Below are 27,946 nucleotides of genomic sequence, written 5' to 3'. Positions count from 1 at the left end.
AAAATACATTCCGTTTTCCGATTAAAAAATCATGTTCATTGAGAAAATCATGACACTTTGAGAAGTTTAAAATAATGACTTTCATCAACATTTTCTTAACTATAGTTAACTAACTTTTTGAACTTGTCAAAATTTTATGAAAAGTTCTTCTTGAGGTACTTTGAACACTTCTCTGCCACGGTCAGTATGTTTCTAAATCATTCCTTACGTATTTTAATTGTACTCTTCATTTTACGGAAAAATCGCAAACCTATCAAAGTCACCCCGTTTTACGATACAACAAAACTTGTCAATTTTTATAAGCAAATTATTTTAGGATTGGGTCAATAAGTTCAACAATTTTAGAATAAGAAGACAACAACTTCCTTGGTTGCTGTGCACCGTTAAGTGATATTTATGTCCATGTTTGAAGCCGGATCTCAATTATCTGAACGAAAACTATGTCCGGAACCATCTTCCGACCTATCGTTGGATAGATAATCGAAAGACTTTTCCAAAGCGTCCAAAACATTGAAGGCAACTACCAACTCCACGCGACGCTGGTTACGGGTTTCGCCTTGTAAGCGGAAGGTGATGGGTTTAATTCCTGTCTGGCTCGGCAAAGTCAGATCCCTTCAAAGCGTAAATCTGCTCACTGGGAATCCTGACCGGTAGGGGATGGGTTTCGACTTGCGGCGTACTGGGTTTCTAATCTAGAGGTCGTGAGTTTGATTCTCGTACCGGGATGATGAAGTTTAAAAAAAAAACGGTCAATTCGATCGAGTTCCACAATAGGGTTGGGAAAAAGAGCCTGCGGTTTCGCTACCTTTTCCAAGTAAGTTAGCATCAACATTTCCCGTGCTCCAAATCCTTATTCCTACCCCAGTGAATGATGGAGATAGGAGCGGCCGGCAATGGATGGCTTTCATGGTGCTGCCTGTTCTTTGCTGGTAGAATTGGTTTTAATTCCCTATAATCAATATCTAAGCAGCCTGTGTTGGACAATCATCATTTATACATGACGAAATCCAGTGTGCAACCCGCTAAGATCACCATCTCCATGCGAATGCGAATGCGAGTCCAAAACATTGAAGAACTGGCAAATCGGTCTCAAGTTATGACCACTTAAGTGATATTTATCTACTTTTTTGATGCCGATTCGCACTTGAATGTATGTGAACTATGTCCAGATCCATCATCCGACCCATCGTTGGTTAGGTAATCAAATGACCTTTCCAACGAGCATAGTACAGGACAATCTGGCAACCCTGTCTCAAGTTATGACCACTTAAGAGATATTTATGTACTTTTTTGAAGCCGGATCTCAATGAAATGTATGTGAACTATGTCAGGATCCATCATCCGACCCATCGTTGGTTAGGTCATCGAATGACTTTTCTAACGAGTACAGAACATTGAAGATCTAGCAACCCTGTCTCAAGTTATGACCGCTTAAGAGTTATTTGTGTTTTTATTTGTGACCGTTTATCTTCCGGATCTAAAAAAAAATAGATGATTTTTTTTTTGCGTTCAAACCCATCATATCACCCTTTGTTGGTAAAGAGTGAGGAAGGCACCAACCACGCAGGTGAATTAAGTTATTTTTTTTGTCTTTTTTAACCCTCAATATAAAAAAACTAGAAAATGAACGATCTCTTTGACTGGCAACCCTTCCCCGGGAACCCATCCAATCAACCATTCAACTTTTCTTGCACGATGAGGAGACCCTGGCGCGTGTGTCGGCCCAGCTGGATCTGCACGCGTGTGTTGAGTCAAGAGCATCATCAGGTCGTCGTCGTCGTCGCGAAACGCTCACCGCGCCGAGAGAAAAGAGCGAACCTGGCGCGTGCAACTTTGCGAGCAACGGCAACGGCAACTCAGTGCGGCCACGGGGCGTGCAGATTATCGCCGACAGCCGTGCAGATCGGACGTATTTCGCTCGTATTTTGTGGTTTTCGTTTGTTTTATCGGATTTCATTTTCCTTGCTCGATTTTTTGTGTGTTTTGTGTTTACTTTGTACGATAAGTATCGCGCTATTGTTTGCGTCTCTAGAAATTGTGTGTTGTGCTTTTTTTTAGAGCAATTTTTGCTCGCCAAGAGATCTTGACAGAAGTGGCCGGTTTGTGCAAACATTTTCACCCATTCGTTTTGGGAGATTAAGTGAAACAACAGTGAAATCTACCAGTGGTCACTTAAACAGTGAGTGAAATAAACGCTACCAGCTTTAAATCAGCGGTGAAATCGTAATTGCACAGCGGTTTTCGGAATTTTGGATGTTGTATATTTTTGGTGGGTGAGCACACTGTGTGTACACATTTGAAAAGTGAAATAAAAAACGAATGAATAAGTGAGAAGTAAAAGATAAAAGTAAAAAAGTGGAAATCTTCAGCGAAGCAAGGAAATAACCATCGAATAATAAAACAAGATAAAAGTATCGTTTTCGATCGTGATTTATGATCAATCAGTGAAAATTGCAACCGGAAAGTGGTGTAGCAATCCTGCAGTACTGCATCGCAAAACGCAGTTTCTACAAGCAAGTTCGGAAGTGCAGACGATCCGTGGCGGTTCGTAGTGTCGTGAGTCGTTGAGTATTTCAAGCCGACATTCAGCTGAAACACGAAACAATCCAGAAGAACCCTAGTAAGCAGTTGCCCAACTCTGCCAGTTTTAGTAAACTAATCTGAGAGAAAGTAAGCAGCAGCAATAGAAGCCGAAAACATCGATCCGATAATGAATCATACCTGTGCTGGATCAACTATTTGAAACAAGTGAGTAGCATTTCAAGTATACGTTTGACTAACACAATCACGGACGATCCAACTTTCCTCGGAACACTTTCCTGCACACTCCTTGGCCAATCGTTTTCGGGGTGGATTGTGATAATGAGATCGATCAGGGCTACCTCAGAGATAATGAACCAAGACGATCTACTAAGCCCCGTGTGTGTCTGTGTATGTGTGCTAGTGCGTGCGTGGAAGTGAGTGAAGTGGTTCACGATGCGTGGCAAAATTGCGCAACATGCCGAACGTTCGAAAGTGGCGTCGACTCTCTCTCCCTTTTTTGTAAGACAAGTTTTTTTTTTGTTGTGCTGTTGTTGTTTCTTGTGTGCAACTTGACTTCTTCCACACAGACCGTTATCGAATGGTACTGGTTGCTGCAGTTTACGAATTCCTAAAGCGAACTGTCGAGGAAGGAAGAGGGTACTGAATTGAGTGGCGGACTTAGCTTGAATAGTGAATGATTGGTATCGAAAGTGGGAGTGATTTGATACACTGTGGTTCCAAAATAAAAATGCATCATAGAGTTTGACAAATATTTCGGAACACTTAATTTGTATGGAATGTAAAAAAATGTAAGTAGGTTCATGTAAACAGAAATTGAACATTTGGAAAACAATAAAAAATCAGTAACCATTGTATTACAAAGCAAATAAAATCATTGTAAAAATCATCAAGTAATCCAGATATAACATGTAAATAATTTATATTCCTCAAGGATTGTTTTCTCCAAATTTGTTTACCCTAAAATTGCACTCAGGTTGTTAATTATTAACTCTGCAAAGGCATATTAATTGATGTCACTTGAAAGATTCTACAAACTTTGTGAATTGCACTTTAATTCCACACTACTGGATTTTGCTTTTTCAAAACATTTTTAATATTATAATTGATCACCAGATTTTGTAAGATTTTGATTTATTCAAGGCAATATCTACAACTTTTAGAATCATGTTTTTTGACTTATTTTTTCAAATCCTATCCTATCACATCGCATTTTTATTATCGGCCTATCAGTACTTTGACCTTAAATAACAGCTTACAAAAAGTTTTCTTTACTATTTCAAAGTAATAAATAGCCTAATTAAAAGTTGGCAAGCGCTCCTTTGTTGAATTCTAAAAAAAATGTGTTTTGATAGCGGATAGCTCCAAAAGTGGGGTTTAAAAAAATGTATGGAGATTGTCCATACATGAGGGTCTGTAATTTAAATAAGTGTTCACGTGGTTTATGGATGCTTCCTTCGTGTGCTGAAAATGGGTACATTTCCTCTATGAAAAAGTATTTAATCATGTTTGCGAGATAAAAAACTACAAGAACAAGTTTTGAACAATTATGTTCGTAATCCAAAATACTGGTCCGTTTTACCATAGTTTTTTTTTAATGGACATTGTAGAACCTTTTTACAAAATAAATATTGGTTTTAAACAATTAGCTTTTGACTCTATTGATGATATCATTTGAAAATAGTTTCGTTTAAAATTTATTTATAAAAAACATGAACTTATTAACCTTTCTTTCGAACCATAGTTAATTTAGTTTTTCATACACTTATTTTTGTTAGGTCCTTTTCGGTGGTTAGGGAAATCATTGTTAATTGTTTAAAAATGTAATGAAATATAATTTTTGTCTAGGTTTTGAGTTCTCAAGTTCTGCAAATTTCAATAGAAAATGAGCGAAATAATTTGAAAATTTATTTCAATAGTAGTTCTACACTAAATACACCTAGTTTTTCTAAAAAGTTATGTTTTAACAAGTACCGTAAAACAGGGTGACTTTGATAGCCGGGGTGACTTTGATAGGCTTGCGATTTTTCCGCAAAATGAAGAGTACAATTCAAATACGTAAGGAATGGTTTAGAAACATACTGACCGTGGTAGAGAAGTGTTCAAAGTATCTCAAGAAGATTTTTTCATAAAATTTTGAAAAGTTTATAAAGTTAGTTAACTATAGTTAAGAAAATGTTGATGAAAGTCATTATTTTAAACTTCTCAAAGTGTCATAATTTTCTCAATGAACATGATTTTTAATCGGAAAACTGAATGCATTTTCGGATTCTTTGGACAATTTTTCACTAGGAGAAGGTTACATAAGTTTGTAAATAATAACTAATATGTGTTTTTGAAACACAATTAAAAACTATCTCCAAATTTATTGGCAATTCAGTTGAACAAATTTCATGTAAAATGTGTAAACTTGTGATTCGTGCATCGAATTCAGTATAAAATGCAATATAAATCAATAATTTTATAAACAAAACTAGTTTTCACAAATTTTTAAGCAAAATTCCGACTTTTTAACAATTTTACCTAAAATTTGTATGTATTTTGTTAAAAAGCTTATAAACTTAGTTAACTAAATATAAACATAGATTTTTTTCTTAAAAACTCATCAGCTATTTTAGTGATGGTACATTTAACGTACAAATAAAGTTTGAACATCTTTAATATGATTTTAACAAGAAAACCTATGTATATCAAAGTCACCCCGGAATTAAAACTAAGAATTTTTAACGTTACTATTTTTCTAAATACTATTGAAAAAACTTTTTTTCCAAAGTCCATGCACTATGGACTTTGTGTGTCCTACCCGAGTACATGTTTTAAAAATAATAATCTTGAGAAAAACCTTACCTGTTGGAAAATATTCCAAAAACAAATTGAAATCCTATCAAAGTCACCCCGGTTTACGGAAGTCAAGTTTTACTTAATTGTTTTTCGTCGATTTTTTTTTTCAAAAAATTCTGAAAAATACTAAACATTGATGATTGTAAAAAAAAACTATTTGAAATGTTTCTTGTGGATTGTTTGATTTTAAATTGAAGCAAAGAATATTTTTTATGAAAATACTGACTGAACTCATGTTTGTAAACTAATCCAAATGATTTTACAATAAAAGATGTTTAATATTTTCTTTTAGCTTTAGCAAACAAATCTTTTAAAAATGCATGTTTTCGTTATAGATAAATTAATTTTCGACCTTAAATAGCCGAAACATTGACAGGCTCGATCATCAAATCGAGGCACCCAAAACATACAATCAACACTTTTGTGCAATAAAACATAAAAAGAATCTGTTTGCGCAATGTTATGTGTTTCGAACCATAGGAAACTAATAACTACTTAACGTAGTATGACAGTGGCCACAAAATTTGTACAGAAAATTAAAACAACAACTTGCGACTTGGAACTTGTACACAGTAAAATAAGAAGGTTAAAAGATTTGATAACACACAAAAACTTTCTCGTATGGCCGTTTCGCTAACTTAGTTTTCCGTCCTTTACATTCTTCTTAAATTTTATAATTTTCTTTTTATCAATTAGTGGTTTTGAGTCACCGACCACCCCGTAAAACCAAATAATATTTTTTCTAATAGTTTAAGAATTTATATTATTATCCAATGCAGAAGCATTACAAAAATGCTAAATCTGTTATTTAAAAAAATGATGTATAATTATTCATTCGATACCCTTCATATATTTGAAGTGTCTGTCTAAAAAAACGTCAGGAAAACAAAATATAGCAATGCATTTTCATTTCAAATCTTCATTTCTCTGAAGCCCCTTAATAACTTGGTTTAATTCTTCAGCAATCGGAAACGTGTTTTGAGTTCAAACATTTATTGTTCATTTGTTGAGTCTTGTGAAGCAAGAAGAAAAGTGGCTACTGAATGATCATTTTCTTTGGCGCACGTGAACATTTATTTTTCAATGCCAGCAAGAGTACACAAAAATGAAAAAAAATCATACCGAGCTGCACGAGGGGGCGCTGAAAAGTATCCGCTCTCAATTTTTGGGCACCGCATAACAGTTCTATTGATAACCGTAGCCGCACTCGTTCGATTTTATCGTAAATTTGGACCAGTACAATTATCTTGCGCACCACAGACAGATGAAGAATCAGAGGCAAATCGCGCTCTTCTCTGTTATTTATGGCAGGGTAATTTGTAAACGATTGAATGAGAAATTTGAATCTTAACTATTTTGGTATATGACTTTTCACCTAACAAGTCAAGTTTTAATTTATATTTCTAATAAGTATATTTTCATGCCATTAAGTTTCAAAAGTGGAACAAATGGCAACTTACCCTACCACAAACCCACAAGATTAAAGTTTTCTTTCAGGTTTGGTAGTGGAAGGAACAAACTTCCCATTTCCGAAATGCGCCAGTTTTGCCGGAGGTGTGTTTCTTGGTTATGAACCCACTGGAACAATTTTGCGCATAACAAATACTCAACCTGGAAACTGGAGAGGTAAATTGGGCGAGCGTGGGCCTTTTCTGAACGAAATTGTGCGTTGTTTTCCAGCCACTTTGGCTCCTTGATTATGGCGGCGGGTGTTTGCGATAGGCAAATAAAGCACTTGATATGATATGTGGTGGAGTGGTGAAAAGTTACAACTCGTGAGGCAAACAATGCATGCAGTTTGTGGAAAACTACTTGAGTTTAAGTGTTACAAGGTTTCAGCTCAACTTAAGGCTATTTCTCTAGCTTTGGCGAATTTATCGAGTGAGAAATTGTGTCGGCTGCTCATGATCGAGTGGACCGTAATTGCCGCTGTTGAGCCGGTTGATTTTTTTTTAGCAATATTGCAAAGAAACTGCTCGACGATAGTAGGTGAAGACAAATTGAAAATCATTTCAAGCATCGTTGAAAAACGAAGCTACTGTGTCATGATGATGGTTCTCGGGCATGATTTGCATGTCGAGAGATCCCCGGTTGGCACGGAATGTGACGAGCCACGCGAGCTGAAGAGCCCGTGACCGAATACAATGATAATAATGCATTTATTTGGAAACAGCAAACTTTCTCTCGAAAACGGTATGTCATAAATATAGAACAGTCGCATCATGCAAGATCTGCACGATCTCCACCCAGCAATACCGGTACGCCACACGTACGGAGATCGAACGCATCGAAGCCGATCGCGCCAAAGTCATGGACCATGGCTCCGGAACGTTCCGTGGCGCAGTTGCTACCGCTTAAACAGGGCCCATTACGTAATGGCCACACCGAACCGTCGTGTGCACCCAAGTGGCGTTCCGTCAAGACGTTAATTATCGTTTCTTTCACTCTCTATCGAAACTGTGCCGTAACGCGAGCTCGAGACGGGCGGAAATCCACGGCGCAGATCCTATGGAGTGGAGGCCGACTTTTAAAGGGACCTACTAAACAGACCGAGAGTGAAAAGACCGGGAAAACACGTACCCCCGCGGGGGCCTCCGAAACCACAGGTGTTATGACGAGGCGGCGGGGTCGCTCTCCCCCTTTTGCTTTTCAAGATCTTGTTTTCTGAGCGAGAGCGCGAAATTGTTTCCGTTTGGAAAACAAGCGCTGAGCGCTCGGCCGACGAAAAACTGGTAAAAAGACTTGCTTGGCGGCAGCGACGACGAACCTGCTGCTGGATGCAGCTGGGAACACTACCAGGAAGCGATTGTTTCCTGGACATTTTTATTTGCACCGCTAAGCTGTAAAAATTTAAGGAGTTGTCCAGGTTGCGCAATCATTGGAGATGGCTATTTCTTAGTTCAGCACAATTTAGCATCAGTGTGTTCAGTATAGCGCAGTACAGTACAAGCAAAGTCCCCACTATGACTCTACAGAAATAAGTTTAGTGTTCTTGATCAGGTCAGATAAATAACTTGAATTAGGGGAAATCTAGAGTTTTTTTTAAAGGTCCAAAAAACAAAATTTCCAAATTTTGCTTCTTGGGTGTTTTTAAAACCGCCTTTAGATAGGGATATTGAAAAACATCCAAAAAGCTAAAATTGTAAATTTTGTTTATTGGACCTTTTAAAAAAGATCTCTAGATATATCCTATCTCGGCACATTTCTGTTATCTGCCTATCAGAACTTTGATCAAGAAACACTATTTATGACTATTTCAAAGTAATATTTAAATAAAAAATCAAATCAAAGTAAGCGAGTAACTCTCTCATGTTGATGTATCTCAAAATGTTGCTTGAATAGCGGCAAACTGCAAAAGTGTCGAGAACATGTCGAAAAGCGTCTTATGACGAAAAGGAGGAGAGGACCCACACCACCCCTAAATATTGCCAAATTCTTAAAAAAAAAACTGGCACGTGGCACTGGCATTGTCAAGCTTCAAAGCACGCTTGAAAAATTTGATGCTTTTCAAGAAAAAAACCGTTTTTTTCTGACAGATTTTGACGACACCGGAAATTTTGTCGTAAAGACCGAACCAGTTTCAACGATCGATAATTTCTTCGGGAAAAGTGTCCTCCAGGCTTGGGAGTTCTGTATTGTCCTCAATAAAAGTCTGTATTTTTAATCTTACTAAAGCATAATTCAATTACTAAATTGTTTAACCTTTTTAAATGCAATCATTTTTTGAAAACTCTGTATACAGCAATTCTAAAAAAAAACAAAAGTGCTCGGATCGGGCTCAAAATGAGACTGGGGGTTCTCTGGCCGAAATCATAAGACCCGTTTTTTTTTTTTTATGACCATTAAGGTGACCTACGCCTTGTTAGGGTGGTCCGAAGAATGGCCATTTTTTTTTCAGTGTCTTGCGAACCTTCGTGGTAACTAGAGCTGCGGTATTTTTTACTACCTAAGCTCAGAGTTATTTCAAACAAAATTCACAGTCTTTTTAAAGACTACCTGAGTTATTTTCCAAAATTCTAAACAGTCTTTTCAAGACTAACCCCACCCGAAATTTTGTTGTATTTTACAAACGAAGCCATCTTTTTAAGAGAACTTTGCTTGCAAAATGCGTCAAAACAAAGGTAAACGCAAATCTTCTGAAGATTTGGTCGTTACGTCGGTGAAGCGTTTGAACGCTAAATCGGCTAACGGAAACAGAAAAAGAAAACAGCCTCATCCGAGGTCTGATTCTGATTCTGAAAGTGAGGTCAATCCTCCAATCCCATTGGCAAATAGTTTCGGTGTTTTATCCGAAACTGTTGACAAGGATCCTTCTCCTCGTACTGAGCCTTCTGCCGTCGAGAAACGAGTAAAGGCTCCGCCAATTGTTGTGACTTCCGTCTCCGATTTGGCCAGCTTTCGAACGCAACTGAAAAATTGCAAGGAAACTTGCAATTTGAAGGTTTCGTTCCAGCTTGGTCGAAGAGGAGAATGTCGCTTGTTGACGGAATCTTTACAAGATCACCAAACTTTTGTTGGTTATTTGAAAAACCACAAACACAATTTCTACACGTATGAGACCAAGAATGCTCGTCCATTCAAGGCGGTCCTGAAAGGTCTCTCCAACGACTTGTCGGTGGATGAGATCAAAAACGAACTTAAGGTGTTGCTTGGCTTTGCCCCATCCCAAGTAATACCAATGAAGAAAAAATCAAACGGGAATATTTCTCGCTTTGGTTTGACTTCACAATTTTATCTGTTTCATTTCAACAGAAATGAAATCAACAATTTGAAACTTTTGGACAAAGTACAGTTTTTGTTCCATGTACGGGTAAAGTGGGAGCATTTTAAGAAACATGGCGGTAATGGCCAGAATCTGACCCAGTGCCGGCGTTGCCAGGCATTCGGTCACGGTACTGATCATTGCGCCATGGTTCCAAAATGCATGGTTTGCGGGGATTCTTCTCACGACAAGGACAATTGTCCCGTGAAAGAAGTCACCCAATTTAAATGTGCAAATTGTGGTGGAAATCACAAATCAAATTTCTGGGATTGCCCCATCAGAAAAAAGGTTTTGGATTCTCGTGCTAAGCATCAGCCGAAATCCAAACCGAAATTTTCTCAAAGTCAGGTTGTACCTGCATCTTTAAATCAAACGTTCGTGCTGTCTCACTCGAACAATGCTAGAAATACCCCTACCGTGGAAAAGTTAGGTAACACTAATGGTATTTCTTATGCCAACGTCGTTTCGGGTTCGGGTTCATCCACGAATTTTAAATCCTCTACCAATCTTCAAATTGGGCAGGTACCTCAAATTTCATTTGAAAATTTTTCTGCTGGCAACGCTTTGGGATCTTCTGATCTCGGCGATGTTACGTTTGAAAAAATGACTTTTTTGCAAAACTCACTGTTTGGTTTGATTCAAACAATGAGTAATGCTACATCCATGATGGAAGCAATCCAGATTGGATTAAAATTTGCGAATGATGTTGTTCTTACCCTGAAGTTTAATCATGGATCTAAGTAATTCCATCAATATTATGAATTTTAATGCTCGCTCTTTAAAAGCGAAAGAAAATGAATTTTTCAACTTTTTACGAGTTCATAACGTGCATGTTGCTGTTATAACCGAAACATTTTTAAAAACTGGCACTTATTTGAAAAGTGATCCAGATTATAAAGTTATAACCAATAACAGAATGAATCGAAATGGCGGTGGAGTTGCAATAGTTATCCACCGTAGTATGACTTATAGTACGTTACGTGACTTTAAGTTAAAAGTTATTGAAAGTTTGGGCATTGAACTTGAAACTTCATTTGGGAAAATTATGATTGCAGCTGCATATTTGCCATTCCAATGCACTGGGGAAAATAAAAATTATTTCAAAGGGGATTTGAATAAACTTACTCGGCATAGATCTCGATTTTTGATCATCGGTGATTTTAATGCCAAACACCAATCTTGGAATAATTCAAAAGTAAATTCCAATGGTAAAATTCTATTCAGAGATTGCACTTCTGGTCTTTATTCGGTTTTATACCCGAATGGGCCAACTTGCTTTTCTTCTGTTAGAAATCCATCAACAATTGATTTGGTTTTGACAAATCAAAGTCAGTATTGTGGTCCTTTAGTGACTCATGCTGATTTTGATTCTGATCATCTTCCAGTAACTTTTTCACTTTCTCATGAAGCAGTTACCAGACCCAATAGTTCTGTGTTTAATTACCACAAAGCTAATTGGGACAGGTATCAGCATCATATTGAGAATAATTTAAATCATGATTTTGTTTTAGAAACCAAAGCTGATATTGATTCAGCCTTGGAATCTTTAACTAATGCAATTTTGGATGCTAGGAATATTGCTATTCCTAAAGTCCAAGTCAAATTTGATTCTCCCATTATTGATGACGATCTTCAGCTTCTGATTCGTCTGAAAAATGTTCGCCGAAGACAGTATCAACGTTCTCGTGATCCTGCACTGAAGCGAATTCAAAAAGATTTGCAAAAGGTTATTGACCACAGATTCACTCTCCTGCGAAATGAAAAGTTCGCAAGAGATGTCGAACAAATTAAACCTTATTCCAAACCTTTTTGGAAACTTTCAAAGGTTCTTAAGAAACCTCAAAAACCAATCCCTTCTTTAAAAGATGGTGATAATATTCTATTAACTAATGGGGAGAAAGCTCAAAAACTTGCTCAGCAGTTTGAGAGTGCTCATAATTTCAACTTAAATGTTTTGAGTCCTATTGAAGATCAAATTTCAATAGAATTTCAGAATATTGTTGAACAAGAATTTTCATCAGATGATGTTTTTAATACGGATCTGAATGAAATAAAATCTATTATCAAAAAATTTAAAAATATGAAAGCCCCTGGTGAGGATGGCATTTTTTACATTTTAATTAAAAAATTACCTGAAGCAACTTTAAGTAGCTTGGTCAAAATTTGCAACAAATGTTTTGATTTGGCATATTTTCCCAGTAGTTGGAAAAATGCCAAAGTAGTTCCGATTTTGAAACCGGATAAAAATCCTGCTGAAGCCTCAAGCTATCGGCCCATTAGTTTGCTTTCATCTATTAGTAAATTATTCGAAAGAATAATTCTTAATAGAATGATGACGCACATTAATGAAAATTCAATTTTCGCTGATGAGCAGTTTGGATTTCGCCTTGGGCATTCAACTACTCATCAGTTGTTGAGAGTTTCAAATTTAATTCGAAGCAACAAATCTGAGGGCTATTCTACTGGCGCTGCTCTTCTAGACATAGAAAAAGCATTTGACAGTGTTTGGCATAAAGGTTTGATTGCGAAATTAAAAAGGTTTAATTTTCCGATTTATATCGTGAAAATTATTCAAAATTATTTGACGGATCGTACTCTGCAGGTATGTTATCAGAACAGCAAATCTGATCAACTACCTGTACGTGCTGGCGTCCCTCAAGGAAGCATTTTGGGTCCAATTTTATACAATATTTTTACTTCTGACTTGCCTGATTTGCCCCCAGGATGTCAGAAATCACTTTTTGCTGATGATACAAGCATCTCCGCCAAAGGTAGAAGCCTTCGTGTCATCACAAGAAGATTACAAAAAAGCTTGGATATTTTCAATTCTTATTTGAAAGAATGGAAAATTACTCCAAATGCTGCAAAAACTCAACTTATTATTTTCCCTCACAAACCAAGGGCTGATTTTCTTAAACCAAAAAGTCATCACATTATAAAGATGAATGAGGTAAATTTAAAGTGGGAGGATAAAGTGAAATATCTTGGACTTGCTTTTGACAAAAACCTTACTTACAAGGATCACATTGAAAGTATCCAGGTTAAATGTAACAAATATATTAAATGTTTGTATCCACTTATAAACAGGAATTCTAGACTTTGTCTCAAGAATAAACTGTTAATTTATAAACAAATTTTCAGACCTGCCATGCTTTATGCTGTGCCGATCTGGACAAGCTGTTGCTTAACCAGTAAGAAAAAACTTCAGAGGATTCAGAACAAAATTCTGAAAATGATTCTGAAACTTCCTCCCTGGTTCAGCACCAGTGAACTTCATCAATTAGCCGAAGTTGACACTTTGGATGTTATGTCCAATAAGATAATTGATGCATTTCGACAAAAATCATTGCAGTCTTCAGCTGCATTGATCCGCTCTTTATATAGTTTATAAGTTAGTTTTAAGGTATCCCTTTTCCCTTTTGTACATGTAGGACCTCCTACATTTGAAATCACTGAATAGCGAAAGCTAAATATTTCATGAATAAATGAAAGTTGCTAGTATTTAAAATTGAGGTGAAAAGTCATCGATTGTGATTGGACACTCAATAATATTTTAACTGAATGAATGTACATGGAAATGAAAAACTGAATAAATATATATTAAAAAAAAAAAAAAAAAGAATGGCCATTTTCGTCGATTTTCGCAAAAAGCACATTTATTAAAAAATTATAATCCCGCGCCATTTGAACCGATTTTTGCTGTCTTGGCTTTTCATGAAAAATAGCCTTTTAAGTTTGAAATTGCCAAAATCTAGCCTAACACTTGAAAAGGTCTTATTAAACATTAAAATGCGGTTTTGACGGTGTCTGGACCTCAGAGGCTACACAGTAAAAAAATGTGTATGGTGTAATTTTGAAAGGTTGAATATTAGGAAATTGAGTTCAGAATGCCATTTTGTGCAGCTTTAATTTTCTAACCTTTTGACCTTTACAGATCCCCAAAGTCTGATCTCAATCCAGGGATGTTCAACAAAAACTGTAGAGAACCCCGTGTAACGTAGTTTCACTTCATATAAAATTTAGTTAGATCGTGCTATCTTGACACATCTAGCAAGTGCGATTGCCGTTTTGTCTCTTCCAAATTCAACCAAATTTCGGAAAAATGCACAAAATGGTTTGCTAAACAATGCGTGTTTGTTATTGTTTACATTGCATGCTCTAGAGGTGGGCAAAACCGCTCTTTTTTAGGAGCCGCTCATTTTCGTTCGCTCATTAAAAAGAACCGCTCTTTTGAGCGGCTCTTTCGCTCTTTTTCAAAGTTTGGATAAAAAGGATTTTTTTTAAATCGTGGGTTGTTTCACATTGGACTTTTATAAATTATTTGATAAAACAAATCAAAACTGAAAACGAGAAGATGCCCTTGGAAACCATAGGTCTTGGTGGTCTCTTTGTCAAGATTTCTATTCGAACCTAAACATTCGAGTAATTGAATGGCATCCAAACTGCTGATGTTTTATTTGTAGAAAATATTCTGTGAACTCTTTTCTACATTCTGATTTAATCGATAAAGTGTATAAACGCTAAAGTTTAATCGGACAAAAGGGTTGTTTTCGAAAATCTCTAAGCTATTCTAAGCTATTCATACCAAAAATCTGGTAATATTTAACAATTTATGCAATTTGAAATGCTCAAATTCGTATTCTGGTAATACTTTCGTGTACAATCAGTTGTACAAAGATTTTTTTTTTCATTTTGTTTAGACAATCATTTACTTTTGAGATAACTGAAATATTTGAAATTGCATTTTCAATTCTCAAAAACAAATTTAATACTATTTTTTTTGGAAATTCAATAAATTATATTTATAACATAAATCATGCCATCTTGAAACGGTTCTTTCAAAAGACCGAAGTTTAAAAAGAACCGCGGTTCTTTTTTTTCTGAGCCACGGTTCGTTCGCTCTTTTCAGTGAACCGGCTCTTTGAGCGGCTCGCTCTTTTTTTGCCCACCTCTAGCATGCTCTAATTTTGTTTATTCATGGTCAAACATTAAAAAGCGTTATTCTCGAAACGTCAAAAAGCAACATACGACAAAATAGCACGTTCACTTCGAAATGTGCTCTATTTGGAAACATGATTATCTTAAACTTCTAGAACATCGGCGAAAAAATGCTAAACCTTGTAAAACATACCAAACATGAGAAACACAAATTCTAACAAGCGTTGCAACAAAACAGAGCCACTATTCAAACTTAAAAGAAAGTGAAAACAGCTGATGTGTGTGTACAAACCCATCGCTCTTCCATTCTGTTTTCTTTCCACAGTTTGGTCCCTTGTTTAAGACCCGAACCAACTCCAAGCCGGCTTAGAAAAAATGCCAATTTTTAAAGCGGTTGAGGTTTTTTTCTCTTCGTTTTCATTTACGCCGGATAGTTGTTGGTGTTGATGAGTTTGCTGACGGAACGAAAGGCGCGCGCGATTCATTTTGTTGCATTATTGCGATAACGATTTTCCTTCCACCTTTCCACCCCTTTTCACCATCGTGGTCAGACCATTTTGAGCGAAATAAAAAAAAATAAATACAGGAAGAAAACTTTACTAATTTTAGCACCATTAACTGGTTGGTAAACGGCTACGAAAGTGAATTCAACGAAATTGTGCGGAGCAGCACCCCCTTCAGAGGGAAGAAAAAAAAAAGCGAAGAAATTGCCGGAAATGCATACGAATCGACTGCGGTGAGGCCCAATATGGGAAAATGGTTCGGTCGAGCGCCACCTGGGGCAGACACCGCACTAGTAGGTAACGAAGACAATCGACAATTAGTGTGTGGAACCCCCACGAAAGGGCTGCGTGGAAAGTGGCCACGGATGGTGGTCGTTAATTTTTCCACCAAAACCGGCCCCGAACGGAAAACCATGCCCGGAGGGGTTCATTTGCATTTGCTACTGCTGACCAACAGAGTCGATACCGTTTTTGAGGTTTTTGATATTTATGAATTAATAACTTGTTAATGAGGCACATAAATTAAGTCAATGGCCAGTGGAAAACTAGGAACAACAGCCAGCTTTACAGAAATGATACAATCGGTTGGAAGACTAGCAAGTTGTTTTGTTCAGAGATTCAAACTTAAGTTATGAATAAGAAAGAAAGTCTCTGAAAAAATGAATTAAAAACAAGTAAAGTATTCTAGTGTCAGTTGAAATTCAACTGGGCATAGTGAGTAATTCAGGTCATGTTACTTCCAATAAAACAACTCGACAATTTCGAAGTTGCTATCAGTAAACGCTTCAGTTTAATCAGGTATGATAGATTTGGGTTGCTTAAACACGCTACAATCGACAAATTAATTTATAAAGTATTCCATGCCAATATATAATAGCAGTTTATGCAACAAGTTGCAAAAAGAAGATTTTTTCAGCACGAGTTGTATATTTATCCAACAAGGTTTACCGAGTTGAATAAATACGACGAGTGCTGAAAAAATCAAGTTTTGCAACAAGTTGCTTACAACATTTTTTGCAATTCCGAAAAACGCTTCTTTAATGGATTTTTATGTCAAACATTCATGACTTTAGTAAATTCATCGTTCAAAACAAAAAAAAATATTGAAAAATGTTACTTTTCGATACTAGTGTTGAAAAGTTCAACTTTTCAGCACTGTTACTGAAAGGTATAAATTTTCCATTCTGTTATTTTTGGTAGAGAAAAGTATTCCGTTTCGTTTCTCCAGAAGGACAGGAAACGTTGACAGTTTCACAGTGGAATTGCAAAAAATGCTTTATCGTTGTGAACAATAATATCACAAATTTAAGTTTTATTTTAGGTCCGAATTTACCCAAAAAACACAGATTTAGCTATTTTTAGGTTTGTAAAGCAGGCTGGAGGAAAAAACAAATAAAATAAGAAAATTTCGCTAAAAAATAGTTCTGCTTACACTGAAGCGTTTTGATTTAAGGTGAAGACCTCTATCACTTTGAAAGGAACCTAATCCTGTTCTGCATTGAATATTTGCTGCAAAATCTGTAATAAAACACTTTTCAACATTTTTTTTTTATAGGAAATTCACTATGACAAATATTGATACATATTCATCCAATTGGTGTTGATTAGGATGTAACATAACGAGTCAATTTTGCGGGCTTTTCAAGGCTTGATCCCCTAGGTGTACTGAGCCCGAATCCCAAAAATAAGCTTGATTGGTTGCGACAGGACCTGGCGCTTTGACTTTGAATTTTAAATGGGATTTAACCCGTAAAAGCGGTGCCTTTTGGGTTTTGCCAGTTTTAAACCCTTTAAAGATTTTTGCATTTTTCAAAAACCTCGTGAGCTCATAGTCCGTGTTCCAGGGAACAACTTTGCCAAAGAGTGCGAAAAGATTCGTCCACTATTTAAAATGTTACAGAATGTATAACACCGCTGCTGAAAACATCAACTTTTCCTTCACTCTCTTGTTACACCCTAGTTTAGATATTTAATGCAGTACGAATACAAATTGCAGGATTTTCAATTCCCACTCTTGGTTAGGGAATCAAAGGCAAAGTTTATGTTTTTTTCAAATTTGAAATAGCAACTTGATATTCCTCTCACTTGTATCAAATGTCCAGAGTGTCATCTTTAAACACAAAAGCATAAATAATCTAATTCAATACCTGCGCAGTTCCATGGAAAAGCTTTCTCCACTCAACGATCAAACCAAATCTCAGTCAATTTTGACCGTGAAGCCATACCTGAAAACAAAACAACAAAAAAAGACAACATTAACATTCGTACAAAGTCAAGTCCACCCAAAACGCGCGCGGGTTCAGCAGTTTACAGAGCAGCACCAAAACGACAGCGAAAGTGGAAGAATAGCATGATATATGATACGACACTACAGGCACGCGCATAGTCGACATCGCCAGGAAACTTTCTTCCCAAAAATGTCCCATCCAGTCAAAAATCGAACCAAAATGGTCATCCGCAAGTGACACACATTTCTCCTCCAAGTCTGCGGCCAAGCAGCCGGCTGCTGTCCCAATTCGGGAAACAGGTTCCCCTCCCTTCCGCATGTCCCTATCCGTGGACCTATCCTAACAGTCGCAAACAAGACAGTCGAGACACCTTGTCCACCCAACTAAACTGGATGCCAATCGGGTGACCATTCCACCCGGGGATGGTCACATCTGAAACTTAAAAAAAATGCTGTAGAAACAAAGTTGTAAGCCGTTTTATTGACACGGATGACGATAGCTGGTAGAATTTGACGCAGCAGGGTCAAAGCACTCAGCTTTTAGTAACATGAAGTGATGAATGGACGTCAAAATGACGTCTTCATACACCCGGTGGAGGCACTGCTAAGTGCGAATTGTCAACGGAAAAGAGACTGGGAGGTTGACATAGAGAATGTTAAAAACAAAGAGAAACCCAAAGACATTGATTCAAATCGCTGCACGTGCCTTTGATTTCTCCCAACATAAAGTTGTATATCACCGTTTAAACGCTAGCCAGCGAGTAATGAGCCTCATTGACATCCCTATCCATGTTTGATTAATCCTCACATTCGGCGTTGGGAAACCATTTTTGAAAGTACATCACGTACTTTTGCTGAACCTGTAAGATTGCAGTTTTGGGGCAAAACTATTTCAACATTGAAACTTGTTTTTTACACAAAAGACCCTTATACCAATTGAAAGTGGTTAACAAAACAAAAAACAACATTGAAAGGCCGTGAGTACAATTCGAATGACATAAAATTGTACTTATCCAGCATGAAAAATGTGTGGCAATCCATCATACAATTACCGTACACCAGAGCGTGTGCAGAAGACGAACTCAACCACCCAGTTGGGTACGGTGGTATGGTGAAAGACGGCGACCAGGAAAGCGATTTGTCTCCAGATAATGAGTAAATTGATCGAATCAGCTGCGAGAGAAATCATGCTGCTAATGGTGAACATCATTATGAGATGCTTCTGGCTGGCAATCATGCTTTGGGGTCCACAAAGTTGAACTAACTATTACGATGGTGAATGGGATTTTGCGCGCGAAAAACGTTGGTATCGAAAATGAAAGTAGCGAAAATTGGCCAATCTTGGAGGAGTATGTGTGCAGATGGTGATAAAAACTAATAAACTTGAAAGTGTGAGTTTTTGTTTCATTAAGTGTTAATTATAGATGATATATCAGTATGAGATTCGACTAAAACTATTCAGCTTAATAATTTGGTATTACAAAAGAGCAAGTTGAGGCCATAGCTCATCAATAAATTTAAAAAAAAATACAAAATTTAGCATAATATTGATTTGCATTCGCATGGAGACGGTGAACTTCGCGGATTGTAGACTGGATTTCGTCACAAAACAGTAATGAGATCTTTATTTAAAAAAAAAACTATGTTTTTATATATTTAATCAAGATTTGGGGGTGGGGTGAGTAATGCCCACTAAGAAAAGGGGTGTTCGGGAGTCATTCATATACTATATAGTGTAATGAAGGTGGTTATTCTTTTGATATTTGACTGCAACAATATGATATAATAAAAAAAATTATCTCTCGTTTACAAAACCGTGGCTAATTATCGTGCAGACCATTCTTTGCTTCGTATTTTTTTTAAATTGGCATATGGGTAATTTTCTACCAACTCACACGAAATCGGGAAAAGTTGCCCCGACCCCTCTTCGATTTGCGTGAAACTTTGTCCCAAGGGGTAACTTTTGTCCCTGATCACGAATCCGAGGTCCGTTTTTTGATATCTCGTGACGGAGAGGCGGTAGAACCCCTTCTATTTTTGATCATGCGAAAAAAGAGGTGTTTTTCAATAATTAGCAGCCTGAAACGGTGATGAGATAGAAATTTGGTGTCAAACGGATTTTTATGTGAAATTAGACGCCCAATTTGATAGCGTACTCAGAATTCTGAAAAAAACGTATTTTTCATTGAAAAAAAAACACTTAAAAAGTATTAAAAACTCTGCCATTTTTCGTTACTTAACTGTTTTAATTTTTTGGAACATGTCATTTTATGGGAAATTTAATGTACTTTTCGAATTGACCCAAGAGGGTTATATTTTCATTTAGAACAAAAATTTTTATTTTAAAATTTCGTGTTTTTTCAAACTTTAAAGGGTTATTTTTTAGAGTGTAACAATGTTCTACAAAGTTGTGGAGCAGACAATTACAAAAATTTTGATATATAAAAGTAAGGGGTTTGCTTATAAACATCACAAGTTATCGCGATTCTACGAAAATAAATTTTGAAAAAGTTACATTTTGCGTTTCTCTTTGTTTCGTCGTCCGTGTCTGTAGCGGGTGAACATGAACGGGCATGAACAACGACGATCAACTTTTTCAAAACTTTTTTTCGTAGAATCGCGATAACTCGTGATGGTTACAAGAAAACCCCTTATGTTAATAAATCAAAAAAATTGTAATTGTCTGCTCTACAACTTTGTAGAACATTGTTACACTCTAAAAAATAACCCTGCAAAGTTAGAAAAACACGAAGTTTGAAAATGCAAATTTTTGTTCTAAATGAAAAAATGACCCTTCTGGCTCAATATAGATTCGAAAGGTACATTAAATTTCCCAAAAACTTTTTTAGTGTTTTTTTTCGATGAAAAATACGTTTTTTCGGAATTCTGAGTACGCCATCAAATCGGGCGTCTAATTTTACATAAAAGTCCCTTTGACACCAAATTTCTATCTCATTACCGTTTCAGGCTGCAAATTATTGAAAAACACCTGTTTTTTCGCATGTTCAAAAATGAAAGGGGTCGTACCGCCCCTCCGTCACGAGATATCAAAAAACGGACCTCGGATTCGTGATCAGGGACAAAAGTTACCCCTAAGGACAAAGTTTCACGCAAATCAAAGAGGGGTCGGGGCAACTGCTGTGTGAGTTGGCGGAGAATTACCCATGAGCAAAATCGGTCAACATTTACTCATTTAAACTAGAAGGTGAAGTTTGTATGGGAAAAATAGAAAAAAATGTATGGAAAACCCAATTTTCTTACGGCTACTTCCATTAACTGTAAATACAAAGAGACGAGTTGTTCCTTTTAATTCCGCTATATATTTTTAATATCTTGACAGATACGTATTTCGTCTACTACTTGCAGACTTCATCAGTGTTCTGTTCTCGACTCAACATATTCCCAAAAGTGAGATTCTCATTGGAAATTTTATGCTCTAAAACTTTGTAGAACAGACCAAAGCAGTAAAATACGAACCTGAAATGTTATTAGCGATTTTAAAAAGGTAATTTTTGTAAGAAAAACATTTTTTTTTCACCAACTTAAGGCTCTGGTATCAATGGGTTAATCTCAACCACACAGCAAAAAATCCGATGGTAAAATCGCTTGCAAAAGCATGCACATCACCTTCGTCAAAATAAACACTTAATATTACACACTGCATGTACAATTTTTGCAAACACAAAAAAAAGTTGCAACCGACGGGATTCAAACCCAGCACCAACAGTAAGGACTGGTGCCTTAGCCCACTCGGCCATCAGACCGATGTAAAGTTGTAAGGATAACGCATATATGAGCTTGACATTTCGGTCAAGTAGGTTTCCCATACTCATGGGCTACATATGTCAGGGTGTAAAATCACATAAAATTGCATAAAATAATGCAATATTTATTTTACACCCAGGCCTTTTACACGCAGCTGGATTACTACTTTTTTAGCTGTGATTTCGCTCAAAATTTGCACAGATCCATAAACAATGAAGTGTAATAAGGGTGGTTATTTTTTCTGATATTTGGCTGCAACAATATGATATGTATAATTAAAACTACTATCTCTTTTTACAACACCGTGGAGAATGATTGTGCAGACCATTCTTTGCCTCGTTTTTTTTTAACTGACATAAAGTAACTATCATAACATTCGTCAAAAGTGCCTGACAAAATTCGTTTGAATCCGTATCCAAATATTTGCAAATATTGTCTCTATGCTAAACCGGTTAAGCATCCCACGGAATCTAGAATTTTATCATTTTTTTCTTGCCACAAATGTAAAACAAAACTGGTTTGACTCAAATCCGGGTTCAAATCTATCTATCGATTACCATTTCAGTGTCGAACACCTGCCAATGAACCCATAAGAATGTGAGTCGAGATACAGAGAAACCTCTTTTTACGCGGTGCGTTACGTTTTTCTAATTTGTCGATTTCTCTGGAACGACGCAACGTTTTTGCAATCTTTTAAAAGCAATTTGTAGGTTTTGTTCAAAACGCTTTTTGACACCTGCAAAAATATTTTATGGTTTTAGAGAAATCGGCGAAATAAAAAGCGTAACGCCACTGCGTAAAAAGAGTATTCTCTGTATCTGAGTTAGAATTGAAATTTAGGAATTTACTAAATCTCTTAGCAACTGTCCTTGGAAACCTCCACACTTTCACAATTCCACAAGAGAGTGCTGAAAAAAACACATAATTTTCGTTTTGTATATTATCAAATGTAAAATTAAATCTGCATGTATAAATGAATAAATCGACGCCACATTAAAATAGCTCACTCAAGCCCTGTATAGCATTTAACATTTCTCTAATCAAAATTCACAACTGACCATTTAATCTGCCGTGATCTCATTCCCTAACCACGTCTCCAATGATGAATCCTTAATAATTTCAGCTAACACTTCACAAACAATCGCACACCTAAATCAACATCGCTCGCTCATACTACCACCCCCGTAACGCGTAACCGGTAACACGCTCACGTCACATCAACCGTCCCCAATATCACACCACCGCTCGCACCCCCCGGACCTCGGAAATCCTGGCGGCGCCACCACCGGGCTCTGTCTGATCTGTAGAAAGCGAACGGGTGAGTGGCTTTTGCGAACTATTCTACCCGGATGTTCAGACCAGGACCAGAGCGTGCTCGTTGGAACCGCATGAGGCCACAGCTGCTGTTACAATAGTCGGGACCCCCAGCAAAACCAAAAAAAAAGAAAGACCTGTAGACGACCTAGTAGACCTAGTTCAGAACCAACTACGACAATTCAATACTTCTGCTAGTCACCGACTACTTGGACAACGAAAGTCAACGTCTCGTCCTACTGAACACTTCCGGACGTGCACCGTCAGATCCCGCTCCATCCATGCCTTTCAATTTAGCGGACTTTCGTGTGAGTTGAGTGAGTGGTGTTCTTCCTGTTCTTTGGTACGGTGATGGCTATACTAGAACTTTCCCCTATCCTATACTATGTGTGCATGTGTGTTCGTTCTACGAGTGTGTGTGTGTGTGTAAACTTATTTATTAGTTTGGTTATGAACATATTTGCAAAAAAATATTATGATAGTTGACTGATCTGTGTAACATAATGTTTGTAGTAAAACCAAATATTAATATAGCCATAAAATACTAAGTATCGGAAAAGTTACCCCATTCTTCAACGAAGGAGGATATTTGCAAACTCCATTGACATTAACATTGAAAAGGCCGCGGCTGAAAGTGTGCGCTGTCGTTTCAGCAAGAAAGCCAGAAAGTAAGCAATAAAAACCTAGGAAATGGCAAAGGGAGACAGTTAAACCACGCACACGCCACCACCATTTGTCGTAATTGCAGCCGACGAACGACGGCAGGCCTTTTTGAAGCACGCGGCTCAACGTCCACGACCGCAGTGTTGAACATGAAGTGGATCGTGTATCATATCATACACAGCCAACGCCATCACAGGCCATCTGTTTCGCTTAGTTTATCTACTTTAACGAGCTTAGTAATTGACCTGACCACCCTCCTTCATCTTCTGAAAACAGGTGTTTTGAAAGCTACTAAGTTAGGATATCAAGTTTTGTTGTACAGATGGAAGTTGTGTCTATAACATTGAACTTGAAATTTGGACAGTCAAAAAAAAGTTCACCGTGAAAGATACCGAGATGCGACGAGATAAATTCCCACAAACCCGTTATTTGGTGACGCTTTGCTTTAATCGAATGCGTCATCGACACCTATCCTGGAGAATGTTCACTGAAGACATCGCGTTGGCTTCCGTTATGATTTGCCTTTTTTTGCTTTCGTAGCAATATTTTAATCATTTATACTGCACATCTGCTTCCAACTTGCTACCGCCAATCCCAGTAGTACTAATCGACTGTTTTCAACCCATTTCAGAGTTTCAATAAAATGGGCCAAGAGAAATCTCTGCCCTCCAGATGTACTTCCGCACATGACTACCACCATCACCACCACCACCACCATCACCACCACACGACGTCCCTGGCCTCGTCAACGGGATCCAAGTCCTCTGCAGCACCTTCCCGCTCACCGTCTACGGCTTCAACGACCTCCTCTGCCTCGTCTGCGTCCGCAGCGTCATCGTACAAAAGTGTCGAACGGCAAACCAAGTACTTAAACGAGCATCTCTACATCAAATCTTATCTGGACATTGAGGAGGAGGACAGAAACGCCAAACTGTTGTTCCAGAAGGTGCGACCCGGCGGTATACGGAACTACACACCGAAGATCCTTTCGGAGAACAACAAAAAAAACATTGATGTGTGGATATAGCAGTCGGCGGCTGGAGTTACTTTACGCTGAAACTGTTACATAAATAGAAGCCACGCTTGCATCAACAACTACAAACTATCGAATTAACACCTTCTTCTTCTGTGCTGCCCCCTGCAATCTCGCAACTTATAAACCCTTTATAGAAAAGGGGAAACATTTTTGGCAGACATCTTCGTAACACTAGTTCTCTCGTGCAATGGCTCTTGGACTCGCTTCCGTAGCGGCAGTAGCTGGAGGAATCACGCACACCCCGATAGCACTACTCACTCTCATACCACTTATAGCTGTAGGAGTCAATTACTATAGATACCAAAGTGTGGATCCGGAATCGAAACCTATAGACCAGGAAACAGTAATTAAACAATCTGTCCACTGTATGCCCAACAGTGCTGTCGCATATCTAACCCCACTTTTCCCCTTTCTTCATTTCAGTTAAGACGCTACTATGACTTTATCGTCATCGGTGCCGGATCAGCCGGTGCCGTAATGGCTTCGCGACTCTCGGAGATAGGAGATTGGTCGGTGCTACTGTTGGAAGCTGGCGGAGATGAAAACGAGGTGACCGACGTACCATCACTGGCAGGGTATCTCCAGTTGACAGAATTTGACTGGAAGTACCAAACGACACCGTCCGGTGATCGAAGGTACTGCCAAGCGATGATAGGCGACCGATGTAATTGGCCCAGAGGAAAGGTTATGGGAGGATCCAGTGTGCTTAACGCAATGGTGTACGTGAGAGGCAATCGAAGGGACTACGACAGCTGGTTAGAACAGGGTAACCTAGGCTGGGGTTACGACAGTGTCCTACCATATTTCATCAAATCGGAGGACAACCGTAATCCATACATGGCAAGATCACCGTACCATGGAGTAGGAGGATATCTAACGGTCCAGGAGGCTCCTTGGAGAACTCCACTTTCGGTTGCGTTCGTAAAAGCAGGCATGGAAATGGGTTACGAAAACAGAGACATCAACGGAGCAGAACAAACAGGATTTATGTTGCTCCAAGCGACTATGAGACGAGGAAGTCGCTGCAGTACATCGAAAGCATTCCTGCGTCCGGTGCGTTTAAGGAAAAATCTAGACGTCGCAATGCACGCCCAAGTGACGCGCATTATTTTCGACAAAAACAACAGAGCGTACGGAGTCGAATTCGTGCGCAACAACAAACGGCAGCTGGCTTTTGCCAAAAAGGAGATTATTTTATCAGCTGGAGCGTTGAACACTCCACAGATATTGATGCTGAGTGGCGTTGGACCGGCAGATCATCTGGCCGAATTCGGAATTCCGGTGCTATCGGATCTTCCAGTTGGTGACAACATGCAAGACCACGTCGGGCTCGGCGGCTTGACGTTCGTTATTGATGAACCAGTATCGGTAAAAACTTCACGTTTCACAACCGTACCAGTGGCATTTGACTACATCTTCAACGAACGAGGTCCAATGTCGTTCCCGGGTATCGAAGCTGTTGCCTTTGTAAATACAAAATATGCCGATCCGTCCGGAAAGTGGCCCGATATCCAGTTTCACTTTGGACCGAGTTCGGTAAATTCCGACGGTGGACAGTACATTCGAAAGATTCTCAATCTTCGCGATGGTTTCTACAACACGGTCTACAAACCACTACAGAATGCCGAGACATGGACAATCCTTCCTCTTCTGCTGCGACCGAAAAGTACCGGCTGGGTTCGGTTGCGATCGCGAAACCCGTTCGTGCAACCTTCGCTCGAACCCAACTACTTCGCCCATCCCGAAGACGTAGCGGTGCTCGTCGAGGGGATTAAGATTGCGATCAACGTGTCCAGCACGCCGGCGTTCCAACGGTTCGGATCGCGGCCGCACAAAATTCCGCTGCCAGGCTGTCGGCATTTACCGTTCATGTCCGACGAGTACTGGGCCTGCTGTATCAAACAGTTTACCTTCACCATCTATCATCCGACGGGAACAGCGAAGATGGGACCAAGCTGGGATCCCGGAGCGGTGGTCGATCCCCGGCTACGGGTGTATGGAGTTTCCGGACTGAGAGTGGTGGACGCTAGTATTATGCCGACGATAGTCAGCGGCAATCCCAACGCGCCAGTCATCATGATTGCCGAAAAGGCGGCCGACATGATCAAACAGGACTGGGGTCGTTGGTGAACACCAAACACAAAAGCAATGGGGTATCACTGAAGCAAATTCACATGTGCCTAAACGTAGTTTTTCGCCTGCCTTTAAATTGTGTACTTAGCAAAAATTAAAGAATGTGATATTATAGTGCAGCGAAAAACGTCAGAACGTAAACATCGAATAACAATGTCGCGTGGTTAGCACTGCAGCAGCCAAGAGGAGCAACACACAGAAGAGAATGCCGAGAGAATGTAGTATAATAAATTTCTACTAGTCAGCATCTGGGGACAAAACACGTCCAGGCGTTACTGAAAACAGATTATTTCAAAACAATGGAAATTGTTGTCTTTAATTTTATGTTGATCAAGTTTTTGTTTTAAAAAATATTGTGTATAAGACTATAAAGGACGTTAGGGTAATGTGACAATGTATTTCCTATTTAAATCGGCACTACCCTCAAGCTAAACTTTGTTGCATAATCCGGATAAAGCTAAATGCAAAATTAAAACGAAAGCTGAATTAAATCTACGAAAATACAGAGACAACAAGAGTTTCTATAGAAAAAAATAAGGTTACCAACAATAAAAAATAAAACTTGTAATAAAAACAACTGGTTTCAACCCCAATATCACAAAGCCTTATCCCAATATGACGCCGATGGATGCTCCGGGTGGTAGAGGATGTTAGTATGCAGCTTCTTAAATTTGAATTTCACTAAAATAGTATTTTGTTATGGCTGCCGATTCGAAAAACCAAACGATTAATATCCAATTCTAATGGTAGGAATGCCTTTGACGAAGATTTGATAATTTTACGTTTTTGATGAGATTTTCTCGGAATACTTGAATGGGAAGAACAGCTGAATTTTCTTAAATGGGCAGTACAGAGATACTCTAGCCAAATTGATAAACTAACCATTCAGCGAAAAAAGACTTCAAACAATGTCTGTACTAAATTTTTATGTAAAAAATGCTGGTATAGCAGAATCACAATCGTTCTTTAAAATGATCGCAAAAGTATTCTTTTTCTCATGGGAGGAGAGCTAATTAAATTCTTCTTCATGTACTCCTCTTTTCAACTCGAAAAATTTATTTAAAAAACAATGAATATAACGTTAACATAACGTTTGGCAAAGTAAAAAAGTGGCCCAAATTGCATCAAACTTGACAACTCTCTCAAATGACAAATCATTTTACAAAACTTTCAAAAGATATAGAACGTTGAATGTTAACTTCCTACATAAACTTTGATAAATA

The 27,946-nt window shown here is 38.1% G+C and overlaps 2 protein-coding genes across 9 annotated transcripts in view; one reads left to right on the top strand and one right to left on the bottom strand.

The window, feature by feature from the left end:
* Positions 1-27,946, bottom strand: part of LOC120425934 (flotillin-2) — a 367,849-nt gene that overhangs the window by 117,082 nt on the left and 222,821 nt on the right. The window lies entirely within an intron of this gene.
* On the top strand, positions 1,781-27,291 carry LOC120425936 (glucose dehydrogenase [FAD, quinone]). Of its 3 annotated transcripts, none has more exons than XM_039590564.2 (3): positions 1,781-2,748; positions 24,186-24,933; positions 25,014-27,291. In XM_039590564.2, the coding sequence occupies exons 2-3, from the start codon at positions 24,778-24,780 to the stop codon at positions 26,718-26,720; spliced, it is 1,863 nt and encodes a 620-aa protein (XP_039446498.2). In that variant the 5' UTR covers positions 1,781-2,748; positions 24,186-24,777; the 3' UTR covers positions 26,721-27,291. The 3 variants fall into 3 exon arrangements, with proteins under 3 accessions (XP_039446498.2, XP_039446497.2, XP_039446500.2); XM_039590563.2 differs by lacking the exon at positions 1,781-2,748 and adding an exon at positions 23,078-23,199; XM_039590566.2 differs by lacking the exon at positions 1,781-2,748 and adding an exon at positions 23,108-23,208.

This window comes from Culex pipiens, chromosome 3 (assembly GCF_016801865.2).
Source record: "Culex pipiens pallens isolate TS chromosome 3, TS_CPP_V2, whole genome shotgun sequence".
In the NCBI taxonomy this organism is placed as follows: Eukaryota; Metazoa; Arthropoda; class Insecta; order Diptera; family Culicidae; genus Culex; species Culex pipiens.
Note: the sequence above shows the minus strand (reverse complement) of the source record. Positions and strands in the feature narration are given on the sequence as shown.

Bases quoted from the DNA above. Each gene is read 5' to 3' on its own strand.
- LOC120425936 (XM_039590564.2), top strand. From the start codon at position 24,778: ATGGCTCTTGGACTCGCTTCCGTAGCGGCAGTAGCTGGAGGAATCACG. The intron at 24,934-25,013 runs GTAATTAAACAA...TCTTCATTTCAG, and splicing joins AACCTATAGACCAGGAAACA to TTAAGACGCTACTATGACTT.